The 27,903-nt window shown below is 35.6% G+C and overlaps 1 protein-coding gene across 3 annotated transcripts in view; it reads right to left on the bottom strand.

Annotated features, from left to right (window-relative positions):
- The window catches only part of SMC2 (structural maintenance of chromosomes 2), a 68,010-nt gene that overhangs the window by 18,923 nt on the left and 21,184 nt on the right, over positions 1–27,903 (bottom strand). For all 3 annotated transcript variants that reach the window (XM_045470402.1, XM_045470401.1, XM_045470403.1), the window contains exons 12-20: positions 25,311–25,428; positions 24,497–24,635; positions 24,021–24,140; positions 21,577–21,781; positions 11,488–11,623; positions 9,058–9,182; positions 4,568–4,761; positions 3,458–3,601; positions 384–578 (exon numbers count right to left, since the gene is read on the bottom strand). In XM_045470402.1, the coding sequence (XP_045326358.1) occupies positions 384–578; positions 3,458–3,601; positions 4,568–4,761; positions 9,058–9,182; positions 11,488–11,623; positions 21,577–21,781; positions 24,021–24,140; positions 24,497–24,635; positions 25,311–25,428 (1,376 nt within the window). The remainder of the gene's footprint in view (positions 1–383; positions 579–3,457; positions 3,602–4,567; positions 4,762–9,057; positions 9,183–11,487; positions 11,624–21,576; positions 21,782–24,020; positions 24,141–24,496; positions 24,636–25,310; positions 25,429–27,903) is intronic.

The following is a 27,903-nucleotide window of genomic DNA, read 5'->3' as shown; positions in this document are numbered from 1 at the left end:
AGTCCTGGTTTTGGAAGTTGCCTGTAAATATATATCGTTTACCTTATTTCAAAATAAATTGAAAACTCACAGGCAACAAAATATATAATCACAACTAATATATTAATCTGAATATCTGGGGATTAAAAAATGGTTAGTTCTATGGGAGACCACTGAAACATCTTATACATAGGAATAAATACCTGAAATTTAGAAAGATTTATGCCAGGTGGTAAAAATAAGCATTGCTGAGAAGCCGTTAAAATAGCAGTAAGCCTCAAAATTCTGTTATACCGCATTTCTGCCATTTATACTGAATTCTCCATTGAGCAGTTTACCAGAATATCTCAACAACTCAGAAGCAAAAATCTGATTACGGGTAGAAATAAACAACACAAACGTGCCTTTGCAGCAGCATCTTCAGCTTCCCGTTTATGTTTGCTGATGTTGTGGTCCAGTTCCTTAATTTTAAGCTGAGAATCATTGTTTTGTTCCTTGTGTGTTGCAACTTCAGCATATTTAGCTTTAATTACATTGTCTTGGGCTGTTATCACTTCTTTTTGCTTGGTCACCTCTTCTTGAGCTTTATTTACGGACTCCTGGAACAAATAGAAGATGATATATAGCAAAGTAATGTGGGCATATTTTTAGTTTATTAAAAGATCATTTAAAAAGCGTCTGGGCAAGATGGCAATGTGATTACAGGCAGATGGTCACCTAACCCTCTACATTGTATATCCCCATTAAAATGACTAATTAATTTGCATACAGGAGAAAACTTGTTCTATCACTAGAAAAAAGATGGGATACAGTGTTCGTGCTGGAAGCAACAAAGTTTCTGGGGATACAGTGAACTACAGGAAACTGACTTGTGAGGTCTCAGTAAAGTGGCATTTCTGGGTAGTTAACAAGAAGATACTATGCCAGATCCCCACATGTCATTTATCAGGAAGGGAAGGATGTAGGCCGGGTTTTCTGCTCTTCCCTTTGTAGATATAAGCCATATTTATCGGTGCAACAGAAGGTCATAATGTTTGGTTCTAGCACAAGGGGCAAAACAGAAAAATACAAGAAACTTTTTTCGATAAATAGATTTGTGGCACAAAGAAAAACTTTGTTGCTTTGACTTTGAATATCCCCCTACCTCCCAAGGTTGGAGCTACTCAATGTCAGAAGTGGTAATTGTAACTGCAATTCAGTCTATCACCAACCTGCCCTGCAAATCCCATTGCTTCACCCAAATCTTGAAAGAACTCACACAAATATCTAAACCAAAAAAACCTAGTTCAACCCATATTTAGGTAGGGGGAAAACCAAAGTAGGACAACCTGCTTTAAGTTTCTGAGGAAGAATGGATCTTCATGATGCAAACCACAAGGAAAAATTTAGGAATGTTTTTAGGCATGCTCATAAGGAAACAAGATGAGCAACAAACAATACCTGATGTTATGGTTAGGGTACTCAAAGTGCCTTAATTTCCCTATAATGTTTAATCTGTGTCATCAGAGGTCTTTTGAGGAAAGAAAATAAAACATGACATTCATATAAAAACCTGAAGATATTTTAGCTTTTTGAAACCTGTGAAGAGAAACTGAAAAATACTCTGCTTAAGATATTAACCAAAGGGAAAAATAAGTTTATTAACTAACACTGTATCTTTAAAAAAAAAAAAAAAAAGTGTTTATGAAGAAGATTCTCTCATGCCTACAGGTTAAAAACTGCAATGCAATTTTCACTGTTTTAACCTTTTTTTACAATGATAGGAAATCTGTTACTTAAGATTGAACAGAAATGAAATTTTAGTTTTGTTATCTAATTAGTAGGTAGTTTCTTTTCTTAGTTCCCTGGGAGTTTCCTTTGATATTCTTATCTGCAAAGGAAACAATTTAGAATGCAGAGCCCAAAAAAACAACCTTTAACAACCAAGTGATCTATTTTATACTTCTCCATAAAGAGAAATGGAAGTATGTACACGTTCGGACTTTATTTAGATCGGGAAAGGCGTAGCTTATTTATTTTCACATTTATCTTTAAAAACATATCTAACTTAAAATTCTACAACATGATGTCCATGAAAGACAGCAAAAATATGCATGGGAAAAATGAGATTAAGACAACAAATCAGAAGGGAACTAAAAATATTTTTAAAAACTAAAATTTACTTTGGAGGCAAAATAGAAACTGAACAGAAACTAAAAAAATTAATGAGTAACACAGAACACAAAGCTGAAAAGCATTTTGATCTTAACTTCAAAAAAAGTAGTTAAAAACTGTTCTATTGATTTGATAAATAATGGGTTAAAAACAAAAAACTTTAATTTATCCATGAAGAGAATCAAGAGGAAAGACCTACTTTCCAAAAACACCACAGGCTACAACAATTACAACAATCATATCAAAGGAAAACATAAAAGCATGTAGAGGACACAAATAAGACAAAAATACCACACTGAAAACTGAATGGAACTACCCTGTTGAAAGCTATTACATTCAGTTAACATAAAAATCAATGTTAGTTACAAATGGTATCAATTAGCAACATGAAACAAAACTTAAAAAACATGATGAGTGTAGTCAGTGGTACTGTATATTTAAAAGTTGCTGAGACAGTAGATCTTAAAAGTTCACATCACAAAAAATATTTGTAACTGTGTGGTGAGGGATTAACTAGATTTATGGGTTGGTCTTTTTGCAACATATACAAATAACAAATCATTATGTTGTATACTTGAAATTAATATAGATCAATTATACCTCAATATGAAACAAAGCAATTCAAAGACAAAATCAAAGAAAGGGGCAAAAGAGTTTCCAATATTCATTAGGGACAATCTCTAATAAAGATATACCACAGTATGAATTTGCAGGTGACAGAATGTCTTCATAACATTTGAAATACCCTCAGTCCTAAATCCATCCTTCACTTCCCTGCTTCTGATAGAACATTTCTCCCCACCCTCAGCCCTAAGGGTGGTAGTGGCTATTCCCTGTAAGGGCTGTTCCTATATAATTTAGAATTCTCTTTATTCTTTAGTGATCATCCCTTATCATTCCAAACTCCTACTGTAGTTAAATTTTTTATTTAAACTCTGCCTGTTCAAATTACTGTGTAGTTTTCGTCTTCTGAGTAGACCCAAATTAAAACAATTAGTAATATTATTTCAGGACTCTTTCTGGATCAGGAATCATCATTTTTGCCTCTCATCAAGACAAGAATGAAGAGGGGCACCTGGGTGGTTCAGTCGGTTAAGCGTCCGACTCTTCATTTCGGCTCAGGTCATGATCTCAGGGTTTGTGAGTTTGAGCCCCACATCAGACTCTGCTTGAGATTCTCACTCTCTGCCCCTCCCCCACTCATGCTCTTTCTCTCTCTCAATAAGCAAAGAATGAAGAGATCAAGACTTCTAAAGTCAAACATCTTCAAGCCAATATTTCATAAGTGGATTAACATTTGTAATTTCTCCAGCATGGTAAGTACCTTATTTTTAGCCACCTCAGCTGCCATTACTTCAATCTGACCTTCATAGGATTTGATAGCTTCATTTACAGCTTCAAGCTGTTGTTTATAGGATGCATGCTCTCTCTTGAGCTCTTCCAGCTCCAGAGTGATAGCTTCAACTTCCTAAAAGAATGTTATTCAGACATTCAACAGACTATTAACTACTGAAAAATAGATACATGTCAACAAAATTATTAAGATTCCCATGCAAGTAACACCCACAGCTTATTCAACTACCAAAACACATGTAAGCTGCTTCTCCAGAAGAAGGGAGGAGAAAGGAAATTTATTTTCCTTTAGTTAAACATTACAAATGTATGTACAGTTTTTACAGGTTCAAAGAACTGAGCATAAACTGTTTATTTTGTTATTCCTACAGGGAAAAACAATCTAGAATTCCACGTAACAGATAAATTAGCAAAGGAAAAGCCTTTTTTAAATGTCAAAAAAACCCAGCTGCTCAATTTTCTTCTTTCCCTCTATAGCCTTTAGTTTGTTAGAAAATACTTTGTGCAGCTATTTAGTGACAGAATATGAAGAAAAGCAGATTTAAATAGAATCATATAGAAAAGTGATGTAGAACAAAGCCTTTGGAGGCAGAAAAGGCTAGGTTCAAATTCCATCTGTGGCACTATCAAAAGATAAAATCAGGTATCACCAGTCTACAACTGAATGGTACTTTGTAAATATAACATGCTTTGTCATATATCAATCTTTCACAGGATCCATTCATAGATGATCACCAAATAGAAATGTCAACACTTGAAGCTGATAGGACATACCTCCACCGCATGACATAAGCTTTGGTCTACTCTTAAGTGCAGCATTTACCAAAAGGCAATTTTGCTCTTTCTCTAAAATTAGAAAGACAATGCAACCTATCCGTACCATTATGACATTCCATTACAGGGTTTTCAGAAAGGAATGTTTTAATTTGACTCATAGGACGCATAATTATTTCCTAAAGAAGCATACTGTGCTTTTAGATTTTGTGATGAACACTGATGAGTGAGGCTAACCCAAGATGCTCTACCACCTTCAGCTCTATACTGATGTTAAAGATTGGTTCCATTTCAAGAAAGGTATTACCTGTTGTTTTTCTTTCATTTTCTTGCTAGAAGCATCTGCTTTTGTTTTGGCAAAATCCAGTTTTTTCTGAGCATCCTTCAGTTCTCTCTCTCTTTCAGCTTCTGCATTTTTCATTTTATTCTCCAATACTTCATATTTTTCTTCTGCTTTTTTCTGAATTTCTTTGGTGTTTTTTAAAGTCTCCTCACTTTCCTCTGCATCATAAAGCAGGCAAATGTAGCTAAATGAGGTCCTTGAACTATTAGCAGTTATAGGCAATGGTTTATGAGTGCCTTATGAATTCACCTTTTAATAGAAGATATGATCTAAAGAATTTAGGCTAATATTTTAAAAAACTGTTCCAACCTTATTCCAGAAATGCTACGTTGAAACATAAACCCTGCCTAAGAACCACACTTGAATTATCTAAAGACTATGAGGAAATTATTTCCCAGCCTATGAAACTGAGTAACAAAGTTTGTCTTTAACTTATTAAAAAGATCACAGATCACCTTTTAATATACTTGTAATATGCTTCCTAAGCCAGAATCAAGAGTATAACTATGGTATTTCTCCTTTACTTAGTGGACAAAAAGCTTAATTTCATAAACAAACTTACATTGTATTCTTTGCCTATTTAGCTCTAATTTGTACAGGAAAAAAAGCAAGATAAAATGAGTAGATTAGTGTCACAATTGCCATACACTGTGTTAGAATGCAGATACAAATACAACCCTGGAGACCATTAACTACATAATGTCCTAAGCTACTTTTCAGTGCACAATATCACTGCAAATAAAAATCAAAGAAAAAATTTAAAAAGTACCTTAAAACAAATTAACATGGAAATACAACATACCAAAACTTAATGGGATGCAGCAAATGCAGTTCTAAGAGTGAAGTTTATAGTGCTGCCTCCATCAAGGAAGGAGAAAAATCTCAAAAAACCTGACACATAAAGGAACTAAAAAGCAAAAAACAAAGCTGAAGGTTAGTAGAAGGAAGGAAATAAAGATCAAAGCAAAAGTAAAATGAAAGAGACTAAAAGATAATAGAAAAGATTAATGAAAGTGAAAGCTACTTCTCAGAAAGAATTGATACACCTCATGCCAGCCTAAGAACAAGAGAGGAATCAAGTAAAATCAGAAAAACGAGGGAGACACGACAACTGCTACCACAGAAACAGAGGATCCCAAGAGAGTATTATAAACAATTATATGCCAACAAATTGGACAACCTAGAAGAAACAATAATTCCCAGATATCTACAACCTACGAAGACAATCATAAGAAACAGAAAACCTGAACAGACCAATTATTAACAAGGAGACAGAATCAGTAATCAAAAATCTCTGTTTAACAAACAAAAGTCCAGCACCAGAAGGCTTCACTGGTGAATTCAGTCTCTCAAAGCACAGAAGAGGAGGGCACACTTCTAAACTCATTCTATTAAGGCCAGCATTATCCTGATACCAAAACCAGAGGACACCAGAGGAAAAAAGTTACTGCCTAATATCCCTGATGAACACAAACACAAAAATCTTCAACAGGTATCAGCAAGCTGAATTAAAGAATACATTAAAAGGATGACACACCATGATCAAATGGGATTTATTTCAAAGATGCAAGGCTGGTTTAACATCTGCAACCAATGGGCTACACCACATTAACCAAATGAAGGATAAAAAGCATGTTCTCAATAGGTGCAGAAAAAGCTTAGACCAATTTCAACATCCATTTATGATAAAACTGAAGCCCACAGCTAACATCATACCCTATCTACAGAAGCTGAAAATTTTTCCTCTAAGATCAGAAACAAGTCAAGACTGACTCCATTTTTATTCAACATAGTCCTTAAGTCCTACTTAGAGCAATGTGGCAAAAACAGAAAAAAAAAAAAAAAAAAAAAAGAAAGAAAAAAAGAGAAAGGCATCCAAATTCAAAAGGAGTAAAACTTTCTCTAGATGATCTATTATATATAGAAAACCCTAAAGATTCCACTAAAAAACTGTTAGAATAGACAAATTCTGTAAAGTTGCAGGATATGAAATCAATGTAAAAAAATCTGTTGCATTTCTATACAATAATAAGTATCAGAGAAAGTAAGAAAATAATCCTACTTATAATTACATCAAAAAGAATAAAATACCTAGGAATAAATTTAACCAAGAAGGTAGAAAGAACTGTACACATAAAGCTATAATGCACTTATTGATAAAACAAACTGAAAAAGACACAAATAAATGGAAAGATATTCAGTGCTCATGGACTGGAAGAATACTGTTAACATGTCCATACTATCCAAAGCAATCTACAGATCTGTTAAAAATCCCTATCAAAATTCTAATGGCATTTTTTCAGAAACAAACGAATCCTAAAATCTGTATGGAATAGCCAAAGCCATCTTAAGAATAACAAAGGCAGAGGCATCACACTCCTTATTTTAAATTATATTACAAAGCTATAGTAATCAAAACAGTATGGAATTGGCATTAAAAATAGACACACCAGGAGGGGTTGTGGGAGGGGGAATGGGCTAGATGGGAAGGGGCATTAAGGAATCTACTCCTGAAATCATTGTTGCACTATATGCTAATTTGGATGTAAATTAAAAAAAATAAAATTATAAAAAAAAGACACACCAATCAATGGAACAAAACAGAGCCCAGACATAAATGGTCATAAACCCATGCATGAATGGTCAAAGGAGCCAAGAACATACAATGAAGAAGGAAGTTTCTTCAATTAATGGTGCTTAGAAAACTGGACAGCCACATGCAAAAGAATGCCACTGCACCATTATCTTATACTACATATCAAAATTAACTCAATAGGTTAAAGACCTGAATGTAAGTCCTGAAACCACAAAACTCCTAGAAGAAAACATAAGTGATAAACTCCTTGACACTGGTCTTAACAGTGATTTTTTTTTGGACTTCACACCAAAAGCAAACACAACAAAAGCAAAAATAACTGGGACAATTATCAAACTAAAAAGTTTCTGTAGAGCAACAAAATGAAAAGACAACATAATTAATGGGAGAAAATATTTGCAAATCATATCAATGAGAGGTTAACAACCAAAATATGTAAGAAACTCCTACAACTCAAAAGAAAAAGCCAAACAGTCTGATTAAAAAACGGGTAGAGTATCTGAATAGACCCTTTTCTACAGAAGATACAGTCACCCGGTACATGAAAAGATGCTCAACATCACTAAGCATCAGGGAAATGCAAATCAAAATCACAATAAGATAGATACATGTTAGAAGGGCTATTATAAAAAAAAAAAACAAGAAATAACAAGTGTCAGAGATGATGTGGAGAAAAGGGAATCCCTCATGCACTGTTGGGAGGAATGCAAATTACTGCAGCAACTATGTTAAACGGTATGGAGGTTCCACAAAAAATTAAAAATAGATATGATGTAAAGGTTCTACTCCTGGGTATTTGAAGAAAACAAAAACAGTAACTCAAAAATATATACACACCACAATGTTCACTACAGCATTATTTACAATAGCCAAGATACGGAAACAACTTAGGTAAGCATCTACTCATGGATAATGGGTAAAGAAAATGTGTGTGTATATATAATGGAATATTACTCAGCTATAAAAAAAGAATGAGATCTTGCCATTTGCAAAAACATGGATGGACCCAAAGCCATTATACTAAATGAAAAAAAGAGAAAGATAAATACCATATAATATCACTTACATGTGGAATCTTAACCAATTAAAAAAATCTTAGTACAGATAACAGATTGGTGGTTGCCAGAGGTAGGGGTTAAACAAAATGGGTAAATTTTTTAAATTTTATAAAAAGGAAAGAAAATATTAGTGGGTAATAGGTAGGTGGATATTGTCCTATGGAATGAGAAAAACTAAAACTACCATATACAATTAAATTCTAATTAAAAGTGTAAGACAAGTTCTTAAAATGAGGGTTCTGTAGAAGCAGCTATAAATTGAATTAAACATTAAAAGTTTCTGTTTAACAAAAATACTATGAACAAAATTAAAAGACAAGCACATAAACCAAAAGATATTCATAATGCAGATAATCTATAAGAAATCGTAACTCTTAAGTATGAGAACAATAGAAACAAACCATAAGCAAGTCAATAGGAAAAATGGTTGAAAGAAGTAGAATATTCACAGAAGTAGAAACCAAAAGGTCTGAGGAACAGATCAAATAGATTCTAGGCTTCCCCTGCAATAACTGCAGGTGAAAATAGTAATGTGCTACCTCTTTCTAACAATCACATTGGAGATATTTTAAAGACTTTCTAGAAAAGAAAGGATTTAGAGAACTGACAACTTTCATATGCCACTGGTGGAAATGTATACTGCTCCAAATGGGCAGAACTTGGCAATATAATAATAGTATCTAATAATTAAAATATTTAAGGTAACTAATTCAAATAAATATATAATAAAGATGAGATCTAAATATCTAAAGTAAGGTTATCAGTATAAACAGAGGAAGCACAGAATGTTTTTATCTTACCAATGGTTTTTTTAAGGGCGTCTAATTCTTCTTGTTGCTTGTGATAGGAGCTTTGCTGGAGCTTGGTTTGTAATAAATCTGCCTCCTCAGTTTTCATCTCCCACTGCTGTTTTAGTTGGCGATACCTTAGAAAAAGAGAGGTTTACAATAAATGATCACAACTTTTCTGATATTTGAGACATGCATTCAAACAATAGGCTCTTATCTAAAATAAACTCACATACAATATAAACAATTTTTTTTATGTGTATTTATTTCTGAGACAGAGAGAGACAGAGCATGAGTGGGGAGGGGCAGAGAGAGAGGGAGACACTGAATCCGAAGCAGGCTCCAGACTCTGAGCTGTCAGCAGAGCCTGACGTGGGGCTCGAACTCACAAACCATGCGATCATGACCTGAGCTGAAGTCGGTTGCTCAACCGACTGAGCCACCCAGGTGCCCCTCAATATGAACAATGTTAAGATGCCACTGATTACAAGAATAGTTTTGAAGACTCAGTTTTTGAGGAATCAAATTCAAGTCTGATTTGATCACCGAAGGTAAACGACTCTAAATGGCCAAGGCTGACAACTATTTACAGAAATATTCTTAATTTTAGAAAGCACTAAATATAACCTTTAAATAAATAGGTTTCCTTAAAATTGGTCTCTTCTACTGAGCCTTACCAAGAAGAAAAACTCCAAATTCCACAACAGCTTCCCACAAGAATACATTAATATGCAACAATCACACAAAATTTTAAAAATCTAGTTATCAATTCCCATTTTTAAATAATAATAAAAAGTTCCCCCCAACATTCTGTAATGAGACTGATAGTTTTAAAAGACCTAGTACTGAACTAAACATTACATTGTGCTCTTCTTGCAAACCCTGTAATCTAGCCCATTTCTAGCTGCTTAATATTTTCTTTGGAAGGTATTTAGCTAATTCAGCCGCAGTGAAATATCAAGTTGTAATAAATTCACAAGGTAGCTTGACACTAGAAATTCATGAGGTCTGAGGAAAAAGGAAGCAACTTATAAAACATAAATACTCCCTTGAGTATTCTTGGCTGAGAATGCTTGACAGCAATTAAAACTGTAATTTTAAAGCCATTTTTCAATTCATTTAAAAATGGGGAGTATAGAAACTTGAAAAAAAAAAAAAGATAAAAGCTATTTTCCTGATATGGTCTGTGAAAGAATGGCTTTAGTTGATACTTCCACTCTCATATTTTTAAAAATCTATTTCCTTTCCTTGACCTCAATGCCACTATCAGTCCACAAGACAACTCTACAAAATAAATGATGCAATACTACTGAATAAAGGTAACAGCACCAAGCCAAATGCCAGCTGCAAACTCATTGCCTTGCCAAAGTTTCCACAGATATTCACTTTTTGGTAATTTATGTTAAAGAAGGTAAAAGCAGGCTTTGTATGTATATGTTTGAGAGTGGACATTTTGATATAATATCTATGTTGGAATGACCACTGTGACTAATTATGAGCATCTCTTCTATACATATAATATTCCAAAAAAGTCTTGGCAACATTCTAAGTTTTGATAATTTCAGAAGATGAATGTTTAAAATTTACAAAACCATATATATTTTGAAGTTTATTTATATATGATTTCTAACCTTTGTTCAGTATTGTGAATTCTGAATAAAATGTCTGATTTTAATTTTAACTCAGTTCCCATTTGTCATCTTTGGAGACTGTAGGTTTGTGGCATTTTTCCTCTTAGAACTCAGTGTTACCTAACATGTTTTACCAATTTAACTTTGAAAGCAAGAAGAAGGAAGAGATTTATCTGTTTGGTTCGCTGCTGTATTCCCAGCTCCTACAAGAGTACTTGGCACTGACGTTAAGTGATGAAAAGATACATGAGATAGCATGACGCCAATTAAAAAAAAAAAAAAAAAATGTATCTACCTGTATCATACACAAACAGAAGTAATATTGAAAGGTACACATACATATGCATACCCATACCCCTACAGAAGAAACACAGTAAGGAAACACTTTAACAGTGACTTTCTTACATGCCTCAGTAGGCAGCTCAGTGATCTTTAATAATCTATAGGATAGCCACGATGCTACTAAACTTAATGTTGGTATCTGATCAATGCTACATTGTGTATCATTTCAAATCAAAGACTCCAGTACCCTCTGGTATCAACATCCAGAGTATGGATTTCCCCACCAATCCCAGTAGAATGTTAACAGTGTATCTCAACAGGGAAAGAAAATATTTGGCTGATGTTTTTTCTTCCTTTTAATTAGCTTTCCCTAATTTCTTATAACAATGACATTATTCTTATCAGAAAAAGCTAACTGATAAAAGTCAGAAGTTGTATTTCTTTAGCTAAAATTCTTTCATCTTCTACCATGCAAATCTTTGACCAAAAAGAAACTTAAAAATACAACTTAATTCAACAGAAGTCTTACTTTTCAGCTGTGTTTTTAAGACCTGCTAATTCCTCATCTAGAGCCTGTAGCTCATTCTCCTTAATTCTCAGCTCATCTTGAACACCTTTGAGTTCTTGAAACTTGGTTAAAATAGAAGCTGCCTGGGATCGAGCACCTGATTGAAGCAAATTGAAACAGACCTTAGTCATTAAGTTACCACATATTTAGTAAACAATAAAAAAATTTCTGAGAATTATACTTGAAAAGATTCAACAGCAAATCTTTTATAGTGAGCTTATGAAGATACAGATTTCAATGCATCATTGGAATCTCAGGACATACATACTTGATAAGAAATACTTCTAAGAAGATGTGATGGATTATTCATTCAAATAATCACTGCCCCTGCCTTCTAGGCCCACCACTCCCAGGGCCACTAATCTCTCCGATAGTATCAGCTTAGCCACGTGATTGGCTCTGGCCAATGAAATGAAAAATGTGCCTTTTTTGAAAGTAAGCTTAAAAGGCAGCACATAATTCATCATTTGTCTCCTCTCTCCCATGAGAAAACCATGTTCAAAGTAAAGGCTATTTTTCCTTCAGTCTGGGTCCCACAATGAGAATAACACTGAACAGAAATAACTGATCTACAGGTAAAGAAGCATAATTATTGAATGAACTTGTAAACCATTGGGAAGCAGGTAAATTGGTTTCACTTTACAAACAACTGTGAATGTCTGACAATACTAGGTTACATTGGCAAGAATACTCTAGGTTTGATGGGAGAATACAAAAGTCAATTAGCAATGCTATTATGAGCACTTTGTTATTTGTTAATATGATAAAGAGTTGCATATTTGCCATTCCTAAGTAGGAACTTCAAGAAAATCCAAATCAATGAAATCTAAAGTTTCTCCTATTTTAGATACTTAATATTTGATCTCTCTTTATCCTCCAATTGCAGATACTAATCCTCTTATTGTATTCTTTGTTGGCTATTGTTTTCTTGGCCTAGAAAGAAATTATGTCACTTAGTATCTTAACAGGCATTATTCAGTCTCTTGGTTTGGTTAAACGCACAAACTGTAAAAACAGACTACTTGAATTCAAATCCTGGGCTTTGCCACTTACCAGCAAGTTATTTCACTGCATACTGGAGATGACAGTAATATACTCCCCATATAGTTGCTATAAGGATGAAAAAGCACTGAGAACAGATCTTCATTAAAGGATAAAAATGTCCTCTATCTGCATTGCCCAGTTACCCATTAACTATTAATGGTCACTGGGTCCTTGAATGTGACTAGTACAATCGAGGTTATTATTTTTATTTATCTTATTTATTTATTTATTTATTTATTTATTATTATTATTTTTTTAAAGTTTATTTATTTTTGGGACAGAGACAGACAGAGCATGAACGGGGGAGGGGCAGAGAGAGAGGGAGACACAGAAATCGGAAACAGGCTCCAGGCTCCGAGCCATCAGCCCAGAGCCTGACGCGGGGCTCGAACTCACGGACCGCCAGATCGTGACCTGGCTGAAGTCGGACGCTTAACCGACTGCGCCACCCAGGCGCCCCTATTTATCTTATTTAAATGTAAACAGCCACGTATGGCTACTGTACTGGACAGCACAGTCTTACAGTGTTGCCTAGTACTAAGTACTATTCAGTCTGTTATTACTCGACCACTCAACATAGATCTGCAAATTCAATGTGACAAACATAAGAAGAATATGATCATTATCTTATTCTCAAGGGTAGATTTAATTTTTTCTTTTACTTTTGAAAGGAGAAGTGACATACAAAAATTAGAAGTTAGTGTTTCCTGATGAAGTGGGCAAAGTAAAAATGTACTGAATAAAAAAATTTCCCAGTGGCTAGAATATCCTAATAGGGCAAAATGCAAGAAAAACAAAATAAAAACAAAACAGGAACAGACTACATGAGAAGAACAGAAGAAAGCAATACTATTGATTACTAAGCTGTGAGCTCCTTGAGGGCTATGACACTTTATAATTTCTCAGTATTATTAAGTAGCTGTGACATAGTAGGTATTCAAAAGAAAACCCAATTCTTAAATTAGGAATAGAACTCTGGATTAAGTCATTCCAAACCCACACTTTCCTATTTTAAAAACAAAACAACAAAAACCCCCATCCTATTTACCACACAGAATTTTGAGGACAAAATGATATAAAACCTACCTTCAAGATTTGTGGGGAAGATGGAAGCAGAGTAGGAAGACCCTAGGCTCACCTCGGCCCCTGAATCAAATCAAATCACCTGAAATATCCCAGAAATTGACCTGAACTGCAGAAGAAACTCCACAAGGAAAGGCAGAGAAGAGACCACATCAAAGAAGGCAGGAAGTGTAGACACAGTTTGGGAGAGAAACAGATTGTGGCCACTGTGGTGGGGTGGGAGCTGCAGTCACAGAGACGCACGAGCACATAGGGGAGGCCAAGCAGAGAATACAAATCCCTGTAGCAATTGGCTTCAAAAGAAAGAGGGACCAAATTTTGTGAGTTGTGGCAACCAGTGGGGATTAAAACCTGGAGTTCTAAAGGTCAGCATGCTTGGCTATGGGAAAGCCCCAAGGGTACTGGAGCCCCTCTTTGGAGACACAGTGGGGCAAACAGCCTGCTACAAACAGTATGGTAACTGCCTTCTGAAGAGCATCTGGGGCACATGGTGGGGAGGCTGTGAGCTCATCTGGAAGCTTGTCCCAGAGAGGCAGCATTCACAGAGAGATCCCTTTAGGACAAAGAACTAGCAGGTGCCATTTCCCTCCCTGCTCCTCAGCATAAACACAGGGCCATCTGTGGAAACCAATACAGCACAGACACTTGCTACCTAACATGCTTATATCATGTTCCATCTCCCATGCTCAGGTAGATGCACCCTTCCCAGTCATGCTTGCCTCAAGTCCCATCACTGTAGGCTCCTACCCCCAAAAGACCAGTCCAACCCTTGCCAACACATATCTCCAGACATAGGAGTTTAAAATTTTTTTTTAATGTTTATTTATTATTGAGAGACAGACACAGAGCTTCAGCAGGGGAGGGGTAGAGAGAGGGAAGACACAATCTGAAGTAGGCTCCAAGCTCTGAGCTGTCAGCACAGAGCCCGACGCAGGGCTCAAACTCAAGAACTGAGATCATGACCTGAGCCGAAGTCGGTCGCCCAACCAACTGAGCCACCCAGGTGCCCCTCCAAACCTATGAGATTTATGCAGCCTCGACTCCACTGGTAATAGGTCTCATTTCACAAGGAGACTAGAGCATACCTAGTTAATAAAATGCTTCACATTCAGGCCAGAGACCAAACACTGACCATGACAGGCAAAAAGAGCTGCTGTAGACCACTGGCCTGAAGGATAAAGAGGCCAGTACACAACAGCAGAACGTACACAGGACACACTGTAGATACTCCCAGAAACTCCAAACCTGGAGAACAGGGGATGCTATACTCCAGGGAACTCTTCTCCATCAGGCCATTACCATTAAGAACAGAAGATGTAACTGACTTTCCTAACACATGGAAACAGGTAGAGACTTAGACAAAATGAGAAGACATAGGAATTTATCCTAAATGAAAGAACATGACAATACCACAGCCAGAGACCCAAACAAAACACATACAAGTAACATGACTGATAGAAAACTTAAAGTAATAATCATAAAGATACTGCACTTGAGAAAAAAGTGGAAGACATCAGTGAGACCCTTAATACAGAGATAAAAAGAACCAATCAGTGATGAAGAGTGCAATAAATGAGATTACAAACACCCATGATGCAATGGAAGAGAAACAAATTAATTACCTAGAAGACAGAGGGGTGGAAAATAATCAAACTGAACAGAAGTGAGATAAAAGAATTATTCAACAAGTGAGTATACTAAGGGAACTCAGTGACCCCATCAAATGTAATATTATTTGAATGGTAGGGATCCCAAAAGAATAAGACAGAGAAAAGGGGGCAGAAATTTTGAAGAAATAATACCTGAAGACTTCACTAATCTGGGGAAGGAAACATGTCTACTTCCAAGAGACACGGAGAACCCCCAACAGAATCCACAAAAGCAGATTCACACAAAGATATATTGTAATTAAAATGTCAACATGTAGTGATAAACAATTTTAAAAAGGAGCAAGACAAAAAATGACAGTAACATACAAGGGAAACCCCATAAGGCTATCAGCAGCTTTCTTAGCAGAAACTTTGCAGGCCAGAAGGGAGTGGCCTAACACACTAAAAGTGCTGAATGGGAAAAATAGGCAGCCAAGAACACTTTATGAAGCAAGGCTATCATTCAGAATAGAAGGAAAAATAGTTTCCCAGAGAAACAAAAATGAAAGGAGTTCATGACCACTAAACCAGACCTGCAGGAAACTGACTGGAAAGGAAAGACCAAAAGTGACCATATGTAAGCGGGAGACACAGAAGTTACAAAAATAAGTATTTCTGTAGAAAATCAGTCAAAGAATTCACAAAATACAAAGATGTAAAATGTGACACTAAATACCTAAAAGGTGGGGAGGAGAGCAGTAAAGAATGGGTTCAAACTTAAGGAAATCACATAACATAGACTGCTATATGCAAAAGACGTTATATACAAATCTAATGGTATCCAAATAGAAAAGTAGAAATAGACATGCAAAGGATAAAGAACAAAGAATGCAAATATAGCACTAAAGAAAACCAGCACACCATGAAAGAGGAGAAAGCATGAGGGAAAAACTTCAGAAACAAAACGACAATAAGTACCTACGTGTCAATATTTACTTTGAATGTAAATGGACTAAACGCTCCAATCAAAAGACACAGGGGGACAGAATGCAAAAAAGACCCAACTATATGCTGCCTACAAGAGACACATTTCAGGGGCACCTGTGTGGCTCAGTCAGTTAAGCATCTGACTTGGGCTCAGGTCATGATCTCACGGTTCTTGAGTTCAAGCCCCATGTTGGACTCTGTGCTGACAGCATGGGGCCTGGAGCCTGCTTCAGATTCTTGTCTCCCTCTCTCTCTCTCTCGCTCTCTCTCTCTCTCTCTCTCTCTGCCCCTCCCCCACTCAGCCTCTCTCTCTCTCTCTCAAAAATAAACATTTAAAAAAAAAAAAAGAGAGACACATTTCAGACCTAAAGACACCTGAAGGTTGAGAATGAGAGAACGGAGAGACATTTATCATGTAAATGGATGTCAAAAAAAGCCTAAGTAGACATATTTATATCAGACAAAATAGATTTTAAAACAAAGACTGTAACGAGAGACAAAGAGGGACACTATATAATAAGAAAAGCAACTATCCAACAAGGAGACATAACAATTTTAAATATTTATGCACTCAACATGAGAATACCCAAATATAAAAAATAGTTAATAACAACATAAAGGAATTAATCAATAGTCATACGATAATAGTAGCGGATTTTAGCACCCCACTAATGTCAATGGAAAGATCAAAAAATCCACAAGGAAACAGTGGCTTTGAATGACACACTGGATCAGATGGATTTAACAAATATATTTAGAACATTCCATCCTAAATAGCAGAATACACATTCATTTCAGGTACAAATGGAAAATTCTCCAGAACAGATCACATATTAGGCCACAAAAGAAGTCTCAACAAATTCAAAAAGACTTAAGTCATATCATGCATCTTTTCTGACCACAATGCTATGAAACTAGAAATCAACCACATGAAAAAGTCTAGAAAGAACAATAAATATATGGAAGATTAAAACATGCTACTAAATTATGAATAGGTCAGCCGAGAAATCAAGGAAGAAATCCTAAAATACATGGAAACAAATGAAAATAAAAACAGTCCAAAACCTTTGGGATGCAGCAAAAGCAGCTCTAAGAGGAAGTTTAGGGCAATACAGGGCAACTTCAAGAAGCAAAAAAAAAACAAAAAAAAAACAAAAAAAACTCAAACAACTATTTCCAAAGGAGCTAAAGAAAGAAAAAACAAAACCCCAAAACAGCAGAAGGGAGAAAATAAATATTAGAGCAAAAATAAATGATAGAGAAATTAAAAGAACAAAACAGATAAATGGTTCCTTAAAAAGATGAACTAAATTGATAAATCTTCAGTAAGAACCATGAAACAACAGAGAAAAAGGACTCAAATAAAATTACAAATGAAAGATGAGAAATAACCAACCTCACAGAAACAAAAACAACTGTAAGAGAATATTATGACTATATGCCAACAAATTGGACAATGCAGAAGAAACAGATAAATTCCTAGGAACATATAACTTATCAAAACTGAAACTGGAAGAAATAAAAAATTTGAACAGACTGATTACAAGCAAGGAGACTGAATCAGTAATATAAAAATTCCCAAAGAGCAAAGGTCTAGGACAAAGTGGCTTATTCTACCAAACATTTAAAGACGAATTAATACCTACATTTCTCAAGCTATTCTGAAAGTAGAAAAGGAAGGAAAACTTCCAAATTCATTTTACAAGGCCAGCATTAACCTGACACAAAAACCAGATAAAGGTACTAGAAAAAAAAAAAAAAAAAAAAGACATCTACAGGCCACTATCTCTGATGAACATAGATATAAAAATCCCCAACAAAATACTAGCAAATCGAATCCAACAATACATGAAAAAAGTCATTCACCATAATCAAATTAATCAATGTGATCCATCATCAAGAGAAAGGATAAAAATCATATGATCACTTCAACAGATGCAGAAAAAGCATTTGACAAAGTACAACATCCATTCATGATAAAAGCCCTCAACAAACTAGGTTTAGAGGGAACATACTTCAACATAATAAAGGCCATATATGAAATACCCACAGCTGATATAATATCCAATGGGAAAACAGATTTTACTGTAAGATCTAGAACAAGATAAGAATGTCTACTCTCACTACTTTTATTCAACATAGCACTGGCAGTCCTAGCTCAGGCAATTAGGCAACAAAAAGAAATAAAAGGTATCCAAATTGGTAAGGAGGTGGTAAAACTTTCACTATTTACAGATAACATGATACTATATATAGAAAACCCTAAAACTCCACCAAAAAACTATTAGAACCGATCAGAGAATTGAGTAAAGACGCAGGATACAAAATCAATGTGCAGAAATATGCTGCACTTTCTATATACTAATAATGAAGCAGCAGAAAGAGAAATGAACAATCCTACCAAAAACAGAAAATACCTAGAAATAAACTTAGCCAAGGGGGTGAAACATCTGTACTCTGAACACTATAACACTGATGAAAGAAACTGAAGATGATACAAAGAAAGATATTCCATGCTCATGGACTAGAAAAAATATTATTAAAATGTCTATACTACCCAAAGTAATCTGCACTTTTAATGCAATCCATTTTCCACAGTACTAAAACAAACAATCCTAAAATTTACATGGAACCACAAAAGACCCCAAATAACCAAAGCAATCTTGAAAAAGAAAAGCAAAGCTGGAGGTATCAGCTTCAAGTTAGATTACAAAGCTGTAGGAATGGAAATAGTATCATACCAGCACAAAAACAGATACATAGATCAATGGAAAAGAACAGAAAGCCCAGAAATAAACCCACAACTATATGGTCAATTAATCTTTGACAAAGAAGGTAAGAATATCTAATGGGAAAAAGACAGTCTCTTCAGCAAATGGCATTGGGCAAAATGGTCAGCTACATGCAAAAAACAACAACAACAACAACAACAACAAAAAACTAGACCACTTTCTTATATTATGCACAAAAATAAACTCAAAATGAACTAAAGACAGAGCTGAGACCTGAAACCATAAAAACCCAGGAAGAGAGGACAGGCAGTGATGTCAATGACATAGGTCATAGCAACATTTCTCTACATACGTCTCCTGAGGCAAAGGAAAGGACTACATGAAAATAAAAAGCTTCTGCACAGTGAACAAAACAATCAGCAAAACTGAAAGAGAATCTACAGAATAGAAGATATTTGTACCTGACATATCTGATGAAGGATTAGTATCCAAAATATAAAGAATTGACAAAACTTGACTCAAAAAACAAAAAAATCCAACTAAAAAGTGGGCAGAAGACATGAAGAGACATTTCTCCAAAGAAATACAAATGGCCAAAAGACACATGAAAAGAGGCTCATCAAAATCACTCATCATCAGGGAAATGCAAATCAAAACTACAATGAGGTATCACCTCACATCTGTCAAAATGGCTAAAATGAAAACACAGGAGACAAGTGTGGTAGAGGATGTGGAGAAATAGGAACTCTCTTGCACTGTTGGTGGGAATGTACACTGGTGCAGTCACTGTGGAAAACAGTATAGAAGTTCCTCAAAAGGTTAAAAATGGAACCACCCTATCATCCATTGCACTACTGGTGTGATTTTGGTGTTTACCAAAAATACACAAAAACACTAACTCAAAGGGATACATGCACCCATATGTTTATTGCAGCTTTATTTACAATATCCAAATTATGTAACCAGCCCTACGTGTCTGTCAATTGATGAATGGATAAAGAAGAGGTGGTGTGTGTGTACATGTACATATGTATATATATACATATATATATATAGACATAATATTCAATCATAAAATAGGAAATCTTGCCATTTTCAAGGACATGGATGGACTGAGAAAGTATAATGCTAAGTGAAATAAGTCAGTCAGAGAAAGAAAAATACCATACAATTTCACTCATATATGCAATTTAAGGAACAAAGGAAAAAAGAGAGAAGCCAAGAAACAGACTCGTAACTATAGAGAACTGATGGCTACCAGATGGAAGGTTGGTAGGGTGATAGGTGAAATAGGTGACAGGGATTATTAAGGAGTGTACTTGTTGGGATGAGCACTGGGTGATGTATGAAATTGTTGGATCACTAAATTGTACACCTGAAATTAATATAACACACTATGTTAACTACGCTAAAATTAAATTTAATAAAAAAACCATATAATCAATAGAGCATGATCATTTTTCTTTTTTTTTTTTTTTTTTAAACTTTTTAAATTTTTTTTTTTTTCAACGTTTATTTATTTTTGGGACAGAGAGAGACAGAGCATGAACGGGGAAGGGGCAGAGAGAGAGGGAGACACAGAATCGGAAACAGGCTCCAGGCTCTGAGCCATCAGCCCAGAGCCTGACGCGGGGCTCGAACTCATGGACTGCGAGATCGTGACCTGGCTGAAGTCGGTCGGACGCTCAACCAACTGCGCCACCCAGGCGCCCCCATTTTTCTTTTAATACATTTAGTACTGAGTATTTTTTTGGTATTACTCTTGTCTTCTAGGCTTTCTTTTTGTTGCTGTTTATCTCATACCTTGTGTATCTTGTTAATATTATACTTTTACCTTTTTGTTCATCATTTAGTTTTAAGCCCAAAAGTAAATAAAGCCAAAAAACCCACAATCAACCTTAAAAGTAAATAAACAGAAAGTCAAATCCATAGATCTTTGCACTTCAATAAAAGATTTTCAAGTCACTAGAAAACGAGTATGCTTAATAACTGTTTTCTACTTCTACTTTTTATAATTGTACCTATCTCATAGATAAGCTATTGAAACGTTAAATGAATTAATGGCATGGTTCCTGGAGTATCATAAGTTATCAATAAACATACAGAGGAAACCATAGTGGTGGTTCAACATTAGCTCTGTAATCCAACTGAGTTAAAATACTAGCTCTAACACTATTTGCCACTGAGTGAATTACTAAACTTTTCTCATTTAATTCCCTAAAAAAAATGGGGAAAAAAACTACTTTATAAAATAGTTGTAAGGAATGAGAAAAAAGAGCAAATATGTATATCAGGGTGCCTGGGTGGCTCAGTCAGTTGAGTGTCTGACTTTGGCTCAAGTCATCATACTGTGGTTTGTGAGTTCGAACCCCACATTGGGCTCTGTATAGACAGCTCGGAGCCTGGAGCCTGCTTTAGATTCTGTGTCTCCCTCTCTGTTGCTCACCAACTCATGCCCTGTCTCAATCTCTCTTTCTCTCTCTCTCTCAAAAATGAATAAACGTTAAAAAAAATTTTTTTAGAAAAAGAAAAAGCAAATTGTAAAGCACCTGGCATAATATGAATTAAATGTTAACTATTTTTATTTTTTGCAAAAAAACAAACACATAACGTACCTCCACTCAATGTTCCATGAGGATCAAATACATCACCTCCTAGAGTAACAGTTCGGGTCATTATCCTTTTATCAAAGGCCACTTTTTTTGCATTATCCATATTATTACAAACAAATGTTGTTCCAAAGACAAATTCCATTGCTTTCTGAAGTTCTGGTTTGTATTCAACAAGGGAAAGAGCTACATGAACATTGTTAGGGCCAACCTATGGAAAAACAACAGATCTATCACAGTAAATACTACTCCTTTCTTTTCAAATATTATTTTATAAAACAGAAATACTATACTAGAAATTTAAGTAATACTTAACCGAACACTATAATTCCTTTTGAACTTTCTAAAATGCTATGGAAAACTCAAGAGTTTTAGAACAAATTTCAAGTTTAAACACTAAAAGTTCTACAGCTACATAAAATATTTAGCTAAGGCATCAGGCATTATGAGAGTGTCTATTAAGCAAGAGCCAGTACCAAGTTTCTAAATTCAAAATGGACTATGGACACATTCTCTTAATTAAAATACAACAGTTGCTTGGGGCGTCTGGGTGGCTCAGTCAGTTAAGCGTCTGATTTTGGCTCAGGTCATGATCTCGTGGCTTGTGAGCTTGAGCCCTGCATCAGGCTCTGTGCTGACAGCTCAGAGCCTGAAGCCTGCTTCGGATTCTGTCTCCCTCTCTCTGCTCCTCCCCTATTCATGCTGTCTGTCTGTCTGTCTCTTTCTCTCTCTCTCTCTCTCTCTCTCAATAAATAAATAAATAAATAAATAAATAAATAAATATTAAAAAAATTAAAATACAGCTGTTGCTGTATCAACCCAATTATATAAAATGTTTTATTTCAACTATTAGTAATTTGGTTGTTCCACAGTGAATACTTTTTCATTCAAATTAAACATGCTAGGGCAAACAAACAGACCAACAAAAACACATGCTAGGGCAGCCACCTACCAACTACCAAAGTAAAAACACAACTAACAATTGCAAGAGTCAAAAAAAATTTTTTTTAATTCTTCATTTTTTTTTTTTAATCCAACTGCCTCTTCTCAACCTTTGTTTACAATATTTTCTTCTGCTCATCTTTTTAAAATAACTAAGATCTTTAAGGAGCTTAGTAGTAGCAAGAGAAATCAAAATGAAGGCAGCAGCAGGGGCGCCTGGGTGGCGCAGTCGGTTAAGCGTCCGACTTCAACCAGGTCACGATCTCGTGGTCCGTGAGTTCGAGCCCCGCGTCAGGCTCTGAGCTGATGGCTCAGAGCCTGGAGCCTGTTTCCGATTCTGTGTCTCCCTCTCTCTCTGCCCCTCCCCCATTCATGCTCTGTCTCTCTCTGTCCCAAAAATAAATAAACGTTGAAAAAAAAAATAAATAAATAAATAAATGAAGGCAGCTGTTTAACAAATGTTCAGCATTGTTCTCTGACACAGCAGCTACCGTTAAAAAGGTCTAAGAGATCTGAATATAAGTATTTTTGCCCTTACCTGAAATCCCAATTTACTACTTACACTCGGACTTGTCCGAAAGCTGAAATAACTTCCAAAACCTTCCAGACCCATTGGTAATTTTTTAAAGTAAATGAAGTACTAACTAGAACACCATCTTTTAATTACTCTGCACTCATTTTCCTTCTCCTAATAGTATACGTATCAATAAAACTGTATTTTGAAATAATTTTCATTGAAGGCTTCTCAACATCAGCAAGAACACTGAGTATACATTTAGTATCTTAAATACAAATGCATTTCTCTGTTTCCTAACTGCCATTTCAACTGATGCTCAATAAAAAAATGGTATCACTGCTGAACATTAAGATTGGCTTCATGTTATTACCTACAGTCACACAACCATAACCAAATGTATGGTCTTGTACTCCTTTGGGGGGAGGAGGGGTTGTGTGTGTTTTTGTTTTTGTTTTTTTAACTAATAGCAATACCACTTTAGGTCCACCTTAGCACCTGACTGGGCATCCCAGTTCCTGCCTTTGTATGCCCAGAGGTTGGAAGGCAATGTAGAGATACTTTAATAGAGAAGCATCTCTGCAAGACTGATGGACACCTTCCAAAACCATTGTCACTGTGGGCACTTTGTGCCTGACAGGAAAAAAAAACAAAAACTGAAGAATTCTGGTATTTATAAGCTTTGTATATCTAACAACTCAGAGATCAGAAATTTAATGTTATCATGTGATAGTCATGTGACCTCACTTAAGGTTTAAAGACATTTTAACATTACGACTCTGAAATATCAAAGGGAGTTTGTCTTCCCCCATTTCTGTTCTCTTTCTATCTAATTTCACATAAGCTAACTCTTACTTTTTTTTGTAGCTTAACTATTTGAAGTATGGTAACAATACAATTTTATGGTTCCATATATGATTATGTCCCCCAAGTTAATGTCCCCTAACTAAATAAACCAAGTAAGATGTACATAAAACATATAAATAAGACTTACAAGATTCTGTGCAACCCTCAGAGTTTCTGGAGCAATACATCTGGCTGAAATCTTATTCAGTGGAATTATAGTGTATCGACGCTTCAATTCCCCCTTTTCTAGTAGCTTTTTTCCAGTCACCTAAAACATTGTGCATTTGAAATAAAGAAAATATTAATGACAGAAAATATTCAGATGGAAAGAGTACAAGTTTAGGAATCCACAATTAAATATTTAGTGCCTACCATCCTAAACAATCAAAAGTCTAAGACTGATAATAAGCATTCTGGGCTCCTGAATAAGCATGTGACTTCTTTGGGAATACAGTTAATCAAATACGATATAATCAGTAATAAAATAAAAGTCATTAACTGAATTACTGTACTTATAAACCTTAGGAACAGCTTAAAACATCAAGAAAGTACTCCATTGTAGAAACTCATGATTTTTCCAGCTAAAGAGCAATTGTAAATTTTCTTTCATTATAATTAATTTACCTCTGTGTCTACTACAACATTGTAGAGCCTTTCCCCAGCCACCAATTCTAAAGCTGTCGTTGCAGAAGTATCTTTCACACTAATCAGAGAAGCTACAAGTCCTTTCACACAATTTCTATTCCAGTTCTTCTCTGGATCCCTAAAATACAACAGATGACAAAAAATTAATGTGAAACAATAAAACAGATTAAGTTATATTTTACTAGTCAAGAGCTCTTTCTGACAACACATTCAATCGAAAGAGAAGCATATACAGTTTTAAGAAAAACAAAAATTTTTAAATGTTCCGGATGACTAGTCAGCTATTGCTTTAAGTCAATCAAAAACTCTTTCAGTATATATTGTTTCCAACGTAGCAAAAATAATGTTGATGTTCTTTTTAACACGTTACTTTGAGTATTCCATAAAAAAAACCCATGTAGCAAAACAAACTGTAAAATGCTAATGTAGATATTTACAGAAACTGTGGACTAAATTTCCCTCATTTTGATCTTAATTCCTCTGCCAACATCTGAAACGTTTCAATAAACATCTAAGAAAAAAATACCAATTAAGGAAAAGCAACTTATAATATTTTTCATACAAAAACTGTAATGTTAACAAAATTTTCGGACTGCCTTCCAGCTTAAATGAAAATATATCTTGGTTAACATTTCAATAAATGTTTAGGGAAAAAAATCCCAATTAAGGAAAAGCAGCTTACAATACTTTCATACAAAAAACTTGATGTAAATGAAATTTTCAGTCTTCCAAGCTTAAATAAAAATATATCTTGGCTACTGCTACATTAAAATTTTAGGTTTAAATCTCTTACCTGTAGGCAAATTGAATATTGGGAAATCTGGCTAAGAGAGCTTCATATGTTTCTTTCAATCTACTGATATCACGAGATAACTGCCTGCGCTTTTCCAGAAGTCCTTCCTCTTTGTTTTCTGAATGGTAAATTACAAGTAAATTGAAACAAAATTTTAAAAATACAAATATTCTGTTTTAAAGAAACTATCAGTTTTGGAAACCTCTGTTTCCAAAGCATTCCTAGAAGCAAAATACAAATTTCTGGCATCAAATAAAAAGCATGCTTAACATGAAGAGTCAAGTAGACAATACTACCAACAAATAACAGTAATTTTCACTCTAAGAAACAATATATGAATTGAATAACCACTAATGTGGAAATAAATAACATTCTGGGAATTCTCTAGTGGCACTTCAGTAACTGAAGCAGGAAACTGTCAGTAGTAAGTTTTCACAACTTTAAAGAGCTAGAAAGATGATGGAATAGGAGAATCCCAACTTCACCAAGTCCCACAGATGCTACCAGATAACACCCACATAAGTGTAAACAACCCAAAATGGCCCAAACACTGGCAACAGACTCTCCACAGCTAAATGTAGAGAAGAGGCCACAAGGAAGAGGGTAGGAAGGACAGAGATAGAGTCAGGAGCCAAACAGAACTGCAGGAATGCCAATGGGAGGAAAGGACACCAAGGGCACAAACAGAAGAAATGGACCTTCAGTCACACCAGGCACCCCAAGCGCAAGGAACCCATAAGGGGAGGACAAATACCCATAACATTTGCCTCTGAAAACCAGAGGGGCATAACTTCACAAGTTCTTATCATTAGCAGGGCTTAACTCCTGGCACTTTAAAAATCAGTAGGGTCAGCTCTAAGAGAGCCAAGAAATTGAGAGGAAACTAACTCCTCACCCTTAAAAAGACAGCACAACAAACAGCCCCGCAGATGTATAGCATTTAACAGTAGCAGTTCGAAAAACGCCTAGAATATACTGGTGGGAGATTTGTTTATTAATCTCAAAGAATGTGCTGGAGGGGCAGGAATCCTTGAGAGACTTCTCCAGGAAGAAAAGAACTGGCAGGCACCATTTCCTTCTTTAGTCCCTCGGTCTAGATACACAGACACTTGCAGGAAACAGCACAGCTCTCTATCTAGCTTTGCTAACAGTGTGCCTCAACCCCATGTTATAAAACTGTCCCCTCTAGTCAGACTTCTGTTCCAGGTCCCCTCCCACAACAGACCTGTGCAAACCTTGATAATTCTGCTGCCCCACCCTACTTTCGGCTGTGGACCTACTGCTTCCAATATGCCCTGGGTTGGAATTCATCCAAACCAGTGCTATAAGCCAGGCAGGGTACAAGTAGCCCTGACAGGGGACCCGTACCACTCCAAAATAACAGCTACACTGTGGAGAAGAGAGGATAATTACACATATCAGTCCTACTGCAGCCCTAGCAGTGGGCTACAATCAGATATCTGGTTTGACTGTAGGCCTCACCCACCAAAGAAAGTTTCTCAGGGTACAACATAGGGAAAGCAAGAAACACTTCCATGCTACCGCATCTCTGGCAAACACTTGATCTGACTCAACTCAAGCCCACAATGGCTCCAGACTGGCCCTCTTAACAACACAGGGACCAAATCCTGTCCAAGACAGGCAAACAGAAACATTCCAGATGACTGGACTGAAAGCAAAAACAGCTTAGTCACAATACTAAGGTACATGCATTACACATAGGAGATACAGCTAAAGCATCAGGTTCTAGTGCACAACAGACATTGCATTGCAGGGCACTAGAGGAACTCTTCTTCATAAGGTCATTACTTTCAAGAGCAGGAGACATAACTAGTATTCCTAACATGTAGAAATAGACACACAGAGTTAGACAAAATGGACAAGAGAATATATCCCAAAGGAAAGAGAAGGTAAAACCACAGCAAAAGAGCTGAATGAAATGGAGATGAGTAATATGTCTGATAGAGAATTTAAAGAAATGGTCATAAAGATACTCACTGGACTTAAGAGTGAACAAAGAGATAGAAAACATAGAAAAGAACCAATCAGAGATGAAGACCTCAATAAGTGAAATTAAAAATACACTAGATAGCACAAATAGCACACAAGAGGAATCTGACAAATGAATGGATCAGCAACCTAGAGGACAGGGAACAGAAAACAATCAGGCTGAACAGGTGGTAGAAAAACATAATAAAAAATGAAAACAGATTTGGGGAGCTCTGCAATACCAACAAGTGTAATAACTTTCCCTTTATAAAGATCCTGGAAGAAAAAGAGGGGCTGAAAATTTGAAGAAATAATAGCTGAAAACTTCCCAAATCTAGGTAAGAAGAAAGAAATCCAGATCCAACAAGCACAGAGACCCTCAAACAAAATTAACCCAAGGAAGCCAACAGTGAGACACATGGTAATTAAAATGGCAAAAAACAGTGATATATGGAACATTTTAAAAGCAATTAAGAGAAGATAGTTACAAACAAAGAAAACCTCATAAGGCTATCAGCTGATTTTTCAGTGGAAACTTTGCAAGCCAGAAAGGGAGTAGCAGGATACATTCAAATGCTGAAAGAAAAAAAAAAAAAAAAAAACC

Source organism: Leopardus geoffroyi, chromosome D4 (genome assembly GCF_018350155.1).
Source record: "Leopardus geoffroyi isolate Oge1 chromosome D4, O.geoffroyi_Oge1_pat1.0, whole genome shotgun sequence".
In the NCBI taxonomy this organism is placed as follows: Eukaryota; Metazoa; Chordata; class Mammalia; order Carnivora; family Felidae; genus Leopardus; species Leopardus geoffroyi.
This window is presented reverse-complemented; position numbering and strand designations above follow the sequence as displayed.